This window comes from Dipodomys ordii, unplaced genomic scaffold, assembly GCF_000151885.1.
Source record: "Dipodomys ordii isolate 6190 unplaced genomic scaffold, Dord_2.0 Scaffold190, whole genome shotgun sequence".
NCBI lineage: Eukaryota > Metazoa > Chordata > Mammalia > Rodentia > Heteromyidae > Dipodomys > Dipodomys ordii.
In genome coordinates, this window is record NW_012267406.1 from 699,633 (window position 1) to 709,395 (window position 9,763).

General features: G+C 44.2%; 1 protein-coding gene across 1 annotated transcript in view; it reads left to right on the forward strand.

The window, feature by feature from the left end:
* Window positions 1–3,548: 3,548 nt before the first annotated feature.
* Window positions 3,549–9,763, forward strand: part of LOC105999460 (chromosome unknown open reading frame, human C8orf46) — a 20,016-nt gene continuing 13,801 nt past the window's right edge. Inside the window, exons 1-2 of the mRNA XM_013034484.1 lie at window positions 3,549–3,615; window positions 7,623–7,678. Of these exons, the coding sequence (XP_012889938.1) occupies window positions 3,549–3,615; window positions 7,623–7,678 (123 nt within the window). The remainder of the gene's footprint in view (window positions 3,616–7,622; window positions 7,679–9,763) is intronic.

A 9,763-nucleotide genomic window follows, 5' to 3' on the forward strand; every position in this document is an offset into this window, starting at 1 on the left:
TTAGAAAAGGGAAATGCTGTCTCCAATGTGCCCTGGGACCTGAAACACTCCTGCATAGACTGTTGGAACAGAAACCTGTGTTTTAGCAAGCTCCCTGGATGTTTCAGACACACACTAGCCTCTGAGCAATGGCTTGGTGGGTTCCAGCCTCAAGTCTGTTTTAAGAGGGAGGGCTTCTAACACAGTCCATGGGCTAAGCCTCCAGAACTCCAGGTTGGAGGAACACACAGAGATTGCACCACTTAGTATTTCCCATTCATCACATTAGTAGCAAGCATTTTTGTAGAGCCTGCTAGGTTAAAGAAAGTCTTCTATTGGCATAAATCAGTTACCCCTGGAGGAATTACAGAAGCCAAATCTAACAGTGGCAGTCAGGGTGCAGCAGCACGGAACCCACTGTAGTGAACTCCCAGAACTTCAGAGGAGACTGAAGACCAGAGCACATGACACCCTAGGTTTAATTTTGTCCTAGACAGTGGTTACCTCAAGCATTCACAGGCATAATATGCACTTACTATCTCATATGGACAATACAGTATGCATTCCAAAAATGAAGTTTCATAGAGCACAAAAACACACACACACACACACACACACACACACACACACACACACACACACACACACAAAGGATTCTAATAAAGATTCTAGACTACAAGCACAAAGATGGATTCATATCAAGCATTGCCAAGGATTTGGGAAAAATATCTCTCATGTCCTACCAGTGATTAAGGGTGGTAACTTATACCGAACTATTCAAAGGTAACTCGGAAGCCAGGCACCGGTGGCTCACGCCTGTAATCCTAGCTACTCAGGAGGCTGAGAGATCTGAGGATCGCGGTTGAAAGCCAGCCTGGGCAGGAAGGTTCGTGAGACTCTTATCTCCAATAAACTGCTAGAAAACCGGAAGTGGTGCTGTGGCTCAAGCAGTAGAGCATTAGCCTTGAGCTGAAGAGCTAAGGGACAGCACCCAGGCCCAGAGTTCAAGGCCCATGACAGACAAAAAAAAAAAAAGAAAGAAAGAAAGAACATATATATATATATGAATAAGCGTGAAAATATGCAAATATCAGGCATTTGTATAGTGGTTGCTTTAAGGAAGCAAGACGGTTGTGGTTTGGCTATAAAGTTTCCTCCAAGAGGCTCATGTGTTGAAGGCCTTGTCCCCAGCTGGTGGATCCAATATTTTTTGATCTAATCAATGTTTGATCTAATCAGTTATTTTGTGATCCAGTCTGTTTGATCTAATCAATGGATTCATCTCTGATAGATTCGTAATTTGATGGCATCATTGAGAAATGGTGGGAACTTTCAGAGGCCAGGCATATGTACAACAAGGAGATCCCTGGAGATGTCCTTGGGGCTGTACCTCATCCCAAGCCCCTGCTCACTCCCTGCTCTGCCTCCTATGAGCAGCCTCTGCCACATGTATTCACCATCATGAGATTCTGACCCTTAAGCAGCCCAAAGCAAGAGATCTAGCCAATCTTGGAGTGAGACCTTTGAAATCATGAGCAAAAGAAATTCTTCCTCCATTAAGTTGTTTTCTGTAGGCGATTTTCTCATAAGGACAATTTAACACAGAGACTTGTATTTGAGAAAGTAAGGAAGTAAAAGTATACTTGGGGAAGCAGGTTTTACTTTTTCCTGCATACCCTTCTATAATTTTAACATTGTGACAACAATGGCACTACTTTTATTATTTTTTTTTCCAGAACTGGACACTATACCTGTCATCCTAGCTACCTGGAAGGCTGAGATCTGGAGGATCTCAGTTTGAGGCCAACCAAGATGGAAAAAATTATGAGAAAAATTTATGGGATTCCATCTTAATCCACAGATAGGGGAGGTGATGTATATCATCCCATGTTGCATGGGAGGCTAAGATTAGGAAGAAGAGGGTCCAGGCCAGACCAGGCAGAAAACTTCTTGAGATTCCATCTCCAGTGAGTGAGGCTGACTGAGTAGTATGTTCATGTTATCCCAGCAACAACTTGGAGCTTAAAGTAGGCACATCACAGCTTAGACCTGTGCCCTCTCTCAAAAGCAATCAGTAGGGAGTGTGGCTCAAGCAGTAGAGTGCCTGCCTAGCAAACACAGGACCCTGAGTTCAAATCCCAGTGCTGCCAAAAATGTAAAATAACCACCAAAACAGATCTGGAAGCATTGTTCAAGTAGTAGAGCACCAATCTAGCAAGCTTGAGGCTCTGAATCTAAACACCATTTCCAAGGGAAAACTATTAATATTTGGGCTAAGCAAGTGGTTAAAGAGATGGAAGGGAAGGGTTTCCTAGCCTATTTGAAGTCTAGAGTTCAATCCCCAGAACCACAACAAATAAATAAATTCAAGCAAGTGAAAGTGATTTCCTAGCTGGGTGCCAGTGGCTTACATCTATACTCGTAGCCATTCAAGAGGCTGATATTTGAGGATTGACATTCAAAGCCAGACAGGGAAGAAACATCTGAGAGACTGTATCTCTAATGAACCAGTAAAAAAAACCAAACCAAACAAAAAATGGAACTGGAGTCATGGCTCAGGTGAAGCCCTGAGTTCAAGTCCCAGTACTGTCACAGAGAAAGAGAGAGACAGAAAGACAGAGAGAGAGATAGACAGAGACAGAGACAGAGACAGAGAAAGAAAGATTAGAGATAAATTTATTAGAGATAAATTTTCTCTGCATGCGTCTTTCCTTATGTTGGCATTGTAATGGTATTAAATAAAAGGCAGTGGGTTTGGCATGGTACATATGTACTTCAACCATAACTTCATGTGTATATAGACAAGGGAAGGAATATATAGGGAAATACAGTGCACACATAACCTATGACTGTACTCAATCAGTGCATTTGGATCTATAGGATAATAAAACTATGGTCTTAAGAGACTGGGCTCCGTGAGTGTGCTCTGCCGCCCACCCCTAGACACCTGTAGGGAGCTATAGGTACTTGACTCTGGAAAGGTCAGCTTTGTCATGTGCCAGTTCTCTGGTTTAAAATAGAAACTTTGGAGGAAGCCAAGTTCACCCAAGATCACTGCATACCCTGTTCTGGTATGCATTGGGTGGGCGGCAGGGAGGGAGGGAGGGGGGGAGGGAGGTCAGAAAGCCCCTTTGCAGGTGCAGAATTATAGGTATCAAGATTTCATGCTTCCTTTTTGGTGAAATTCTCCAGCCAAGCTTGGCGTGAATGAAGTGGGCGACTTTTCTCCATCACTTCACAAAAGACTTCCAAATTCACTGCGGCAGACAGGGCAAAATAAAAATGTCAAGTACATCCTAGCGGGGAGGGGGTGGTGTAAGGGGGAGACAAGAGGCTCCACGCTCAATGAAAGGTTTGCAGTAATAGGATTCATAAAAAAAAAAAGAAAGAAAGAAAAGGAGGACAGATGGGATTAGAAAATGTTGCAGCGAAGATTGGAACGAGATGAGCTCACAGCCCCAGCCTTTCTTTTGTGGACCTGCACAACAAATGCTCCGAGAGTCAGACTGGGCTAGGAAGCCTCGCCACTAGTGGTCCAGACACAGAGCGCCGCTGCTCGGGCTGGAAGGATGCATCAGATCTACAGCTGCAGCGATGAAAATATAGAAGTTTTCACCACTGTCCTTCCTTCCAAAGGTGAGTACGATTGTCCTTGACGGTCGCCTAGCCTGGCACCTTTTGGGGGAGAGTGCAGACATCACGTGCTGTGGCACAACGGTGACCCCTCAGGCCCCGCATGTCTGATGGCTTTCTCTGTGTTGATGGTCTTTCATTTGTATATTTTAACCCCCTGCCAAGGAGGCACAAGAATGGAGATCAATCACGGCCACAGGGAAAAGCAGGATATTTATGTGCTCCCAGACTCAGCGAATTCAACCCCCGGCTCCCCCCCCCACACACACACAGGCTAAGGGAAAGTGACAACAGGATCCTGATGGAGGAATCAGAGATTCCCCAGGGCAGCCACAGAGATTCTTTTCTGCTTCTCCCGGGAGCAAATGGGATGGGAGAGGAGAAGCAGCTGGCTCTTAAGTATGACCTCTAGCTATGCCGTGAGATGCCTGGAGAGCTGATCCTAGCACTGGCCTGATGTCCAGTGAAGCTGTTCAATAGTGCCCTGACCCCAGGCTGACCTCACCCCAGACCCTCCCCTTCCCCCCTCTCCAAGGGTCACCTGGACCTAGTGCAGCCCAAAAATGCAATCCAACACCTGACTTTATAAGTCCAGGAGTCCCCATAGAGAGGGCTTTGCATGAGGCTGCATTGGTGCAGTGTCCAGTGGCTAGGCAGTCCCCTAGTCCTTCCAAATCTGACCCTTTCTCTTGTTCCCAGTTCAGTCCTGCAGCTCCTGTCTTGCTAGGGGAGCCCTGGCTCAGGCTTAACCCCTGGTCTCATTGTCAGACTTGAATGAAATGGGCTGTTTGCTGGTGTTGTGACTCCACATTCAAACAATTGCTTTCTTCCCTCTGTGTCAGCCACTGACAGGGCCAGTGCTGGGGGGTGAGGGTGGGGGAGGGGGAGGGGGAGACTGAGCCTAGCCACAGAGAAACAGCCAGCAGCACAGAAATTAAGCTGTAGACATCTACTGTCAAGGAGGAGGGAGAGGGGGGTGGGGGGGAGTGTTGGGAGTCTGCCCACGTGTAGGAGTTAAAATTCTCTCTAGAGCTTCTGAAAGTCAAAGCCTCTGAGCCAAGCACTTCCATGCTCAGATAAATACGTATGTGGTGTGTGTGGAGGTCCATGTAAGGTGTACATGGTGGCCTTGACTCTAAGAGGGAAAAATTAAGAATAAGAAACCCAGTAAGCAAGGGATAGGTAAATATGTACCACGGACTCCTCCTGTGTGACGAGCCAGATCACGCACTGTGGTTTTAGTTATTTGTTCACTATTATTGCATCTCAATAATAATAGTAATTAGTTATTATGTATAATAATAATTATTGATAATAATTAGATTATCATTATTAGTTGTTGTTTGTTATTATTTAGTTATTATTATTAGTCTAGGGCTAAGCATAGGCTACAAGGGAGCCATGATCATCAGTATGCCACAGTGAAACCTTCCTAAGAACAACGTCAGCAGTATGGGCAGAGCAGCCTAGTGATTAGAGGGTGTGGTCGTAAGCTGGGTAGGTGATGCATGCCTGTAATGTCAGTCACTCAAAGCCAGCCTGAGCAACATAGCAAAAAGAAAAAAAGAAAAAAAAGTATAGTTTTTGTCCAACCATTAACTGCGTGGCCTCTTCCTTTAGTTCCCATCAATTTACTGGAGTCGATGAAGACCTGTGTCTCCAAATTTCAGTAACAGTGCAAGAGCTGAGACAGTAAGCCATCACCCAGAGACGCTCAAGAGCTTTCTTGAATCTAAATAGTTCACCACATCCTTCTCTCCAGTACACACAGTCTAATATCTACATCTTAAAACAGAACCCTAGCTGGGCACTGGTTGCTCATGTCTATAATCCTAGCTAGTAAGAAGGCTGAGATCTGAATATCGTGGTATGAAGCCAACCCAGGCAAGAAAGTCTGTGAGACTCTTCAGTGAATCACAGAAAAAGCCCAAAGTGGTGCTGTGGCTCAAGTGGTTGAGTGCTAGCCTTGAGCAAAGGAGCTTAGGGACATAACTGAATAAAAATAAAAATAAAACCCTCTTTTTTTTTTTTTTGGTTGGTCATGGGGCTTAAACTCTTGGCCTGGGCATTGTCCCTCAGCTCTTCAGCTCAAGGCAAGAGCTTTACCACCTGAGCCAGAGCGCCACTTCCAATTTTCTGGTAGTTAATTGGTAGTAAGAGGCTCATGGCCTTTCCTGACTGGGCTGGCTTTGAATGGCGATCCTCAGATCTCAGCCTCCTGAGTAGCTAGGATTACAGGCATGAGCCACCCGCATCGGGCTAAACAGAACCCTCTTGAACACTTCAGAATTTGGCAACAGCAAATGTCTAGTTACTTAGACCAAGTCTGTAACTTGAAGGAAAAGATTTTTGTACATATAGTTCTCAGTAAATGCAAAAGATGAAAGCTGTGGTTTTACTAAGAAGGTGTACCAGATGTGATTTCCTGGGGCACACCAGAGTAGATTTGATTGGGGTGAAGAGTATGGCAGCGCTGAAAGCAAGCAGTTCTGGGGAGGGAGGGGAGAGAGCCACAGGGGAGGGAGGGGAGTAGAGTCAGGGAACAGTGGAGGCAGAGGGAAGGGAGTGAGTCCAAGCCCCAGGACCCAGGTGGGCACCTACTCCTTCCTCCTTCCCCCCTCCTGTCACAGGAAAACCTAGTCACCACCTCCAGTTCCTAGGAACTTGCTCTTTGCCACATCTGAGCAAGGGCTTTACCAAGGTTGGTTCACTTAGTCTGTGACACAGGCCTCTGGGGTTAGTGCCATTGTCTTCCCTGCCAGACACAGAGGGAATGTGAGTCATCTGCTCCTCACACAAGGCAAGGGGTCAAGTTCAGATCTTCACCCAAGCAGACAGAATCAGGAACCCTCGCTGTTGGCCAGTGTCCAGTCCTGCAGACTTCACAGAGGCAAGGGCTTTACAACCCTTGCCTGTCATCTGCTAGGAGATAAGAAGACATTTGGGTTCTATCAGGACAGGCATGTATAGGAGTTCCCATTCTAGCAGATCATCTTAGCAGCAGTGTGGAAAATACATGCCTGGAATGTGGAAAATATGGATTGTGGAAAATACATACCTCATTGTGCAATAAAATTGACCACTTTTCCCCACAAAGTGCTATAGAGTCTTTTGTTAATAGTCAATCTTTTGTTGTTGTTTTGTTGCTGTTCGTTTTGGCAGTACTGGGTTTTGAACTCAGAGCCTTGTGCTTGCTGGACAGGTGCTCTACCACGTGAAAGATACCCGCAACTCTATTTGCTTTCACTTATTTTTCAGATAGGGTCTCACTTTTGCCCCACACAAATGGCCTCTGATCACAATTTTCATACTTCCATCTCCCAAATAACTGGGATTTCAGGCCTGTACCACTCATGCCTATCTTGGCTAATTTTTAAGCTGTTTAGTTGTTGTTGTTGTTTAAATTGTGGTAAAATATACACAGAATTCACCAGCCTAACCATTTTAAAGTGCACAGCACAGTGGTATTATGTACATATGCAGTGTTGTAAAATCATCTATCTCCAGAATTTTTTGTTATACTAAACTAAAACTCTACCCAGTAAACTATAATCTGCCCCCATCCCCTAGCCACTAGTAATTACCAGTCTACTTTCTCTCCCTAAGAATTAGACTACTCTATGTGCTTCATGTAAATGGAATAATAATATGTTTATCCTTTTGTGTTTCGTTTATATCACCTACTACATGTTCAAGGTTCTTCCATGTATAGCTTGTATCAGGATTTCATAATCCTTTTCAAGGCAGAGTAATATTCCATTGTATAGATATACCATAATTGTGCATCCATTCACAAGTTGATGAATGTTGTGTTGTTTCTTTAACCCATTGTGAATAATGCTGCTATGAAGTTTGATATCGTTGAGTCAAATAACATCTTCTTTCCCCCCTCTCCCCCTCCCCCACCACCTCCCTACCTCCTTCCAGGTGAAACTCTTTTTGGTGTTTTTAGTGTAGCTATCTGAGCCTCATGGGCAGTCTCTGAACCTTCTTCTTTCTCTCTTTTACAGTGTCCAGTCCAGCCAGGAGACGAGTCAAAAGCTCTCAACACCTCCTAACCAAGAATGTAAGGAAACGTAAATCTGGGTTTTCTTTGACTAATTTTATTACAAAACCAACACCAACTTTTTCATTCTGTCTCCTCATTTCCAGAGACAAGGAGACAATTCTATGAATCTTGTGGCTGTGGCTGTACTCTCAGTCCTCCACTTAACTAAAATAACTGACATATGTCAACTAAACACCGTATAGATTGAGGCAATTCCCCTCCTCTGCTGTTTTCCCCAGGCACAGAGTAAAACTCTCATTGCTTGCATGCTTTTTCTTGTTTAAATGGTCTGTGGTACCCCTGACTTAGGTTTTATCCTATTGATGGCATTGCTAAGGATCATCTTCTCACTACTATAGATAGCACAGTAGTGAACTTATTGGTAGAAAGGCAATTTTTTTATTAATTCCTTTGTACATAGTTCTCAAAGCAGAATCCACAGATTAAAAGAAAAGGTTTGCTGGGCATTGGTGGCTCATGCCTGTAATCCTAGCTACTCAGGAGTCTGAGATCTGAGGATCACAGTTCAAAGCCAGCCTGGGCAGGAAAATCCATGAGATTCTTATCTCCAATTAACCAATGGAAGTGGTGCTGTGGCTCAAGTGGTAGAATGCTCACCTTGAGCTGAAGAGCTGAGGAATAGTGTCCAGGCCCAGAGTTCAAGCCCTACAACTGGCAAAAAGGAAAAAGAAAAGTTTTATTCATCCATCTACCCATTCCACAAATACTTGCATTCCTAACTGAGTGACACTGGCTAGATGTGGCAAATACAGAGTTAATTTTTTAAAAAATCTGTCAGCCACTAGTGGCTAACGTCTATAATTCTAGCAACTCAGGAGGCTAAGATCTGAAGATTGTGGGTTCAAAGCCAGCCCAGGCAAGAAAGTCTGTCAGACTTCTCTCTAATTAATAACAGTAACAATAAAGCCAGAAGTGAAGCTGTGGTTCAAGCAGTACAGTGAGCAAAAAATCTCAGAGACAGTGTCCAGGCCCTGAGCTCAAGCCCCAGGACCAGCACAAAGAAAAGAAAACTCACCAGGCAATAGTGGCTCACACCTATAATCTTAGCTCTTCAGGAGGCAGAGAACCTGGGGAATCAAGGTTCAGAGCTAGCCTGGTAAGAAAAGTCTATGAGACTCTATCTCTAATTAAACAGCAAAATGAAAATGTTGGGCTGGAGGCATGGCTCAAGTTGTAGAGTCCCAGCCAAGCTAGCTGAGCAGCCATCAGGCCCTGAGTTCAAATCCCAGTACTATGGGCAAAAAAGTGGGGGGTGGGGTGGAGAATTCCAGCCACCATTTACCTCAACCTCACCAAAATTGGCTTTTATTTCTTTAGCATTTTGGTACTTTGATACATGCAGCATCTTTAGAGTCTAATACTGCTATGTTTTGTAAGTAGATATTTGTGTAAAAAAAATCTATCAATATATCTTTATTTTAAAGGGGAGACTGAAATTGGTTCCTTTGATATTCTGGAGTCTATTAATCACAATTTGTGTGTGTGTGTGTGTGTGTGTGTGTGTATGCTGGTCCTGGAGCTTGAACCTGAGTGCTGTCTCTGAGCTTTTTCTCTTAAGGCTAGTGCTCTGCCACTTGAGCCACAGCTCCACTTCGGGCATTTTGGTAGTTAATTGGAGATAAGATAGGAAATTTTTATGGAATACCATCTAGGTTTTCTAAATATCTCAAAATTTAAAAGCCTATTCACTATTTATTATTATTATTGTGTTTTTTTTTTGTTTTTTTGTTTTTTTGCCAGTCCTGGGGTTTGAACTCCGGGCCTGGGCACTGTCTCTGAGCCTCTTTGTGCTCAAGGCTAGTGTTCTACCACTTGAGTGACAGCACCACTTCTGGCTTTTTCTGAGTAATTTACTGGAGAAAAAAGTCTCATGGACTTTCCTGCCCAGGCTGATTTCAAACCATGATCCTCATATCTCTGCCTCCTGGATAGCTAGGATTATAGGTGTGAGCCATCAGAACCCTGTGTGTTCTCTCTCCCTCGATAGATAGATAGATAGACAGACAGACAGACAGACAGACAGACAGACAGACAGACAGACAGACAGACAGACAGACAGATAGATAGATAGATAGATAGATA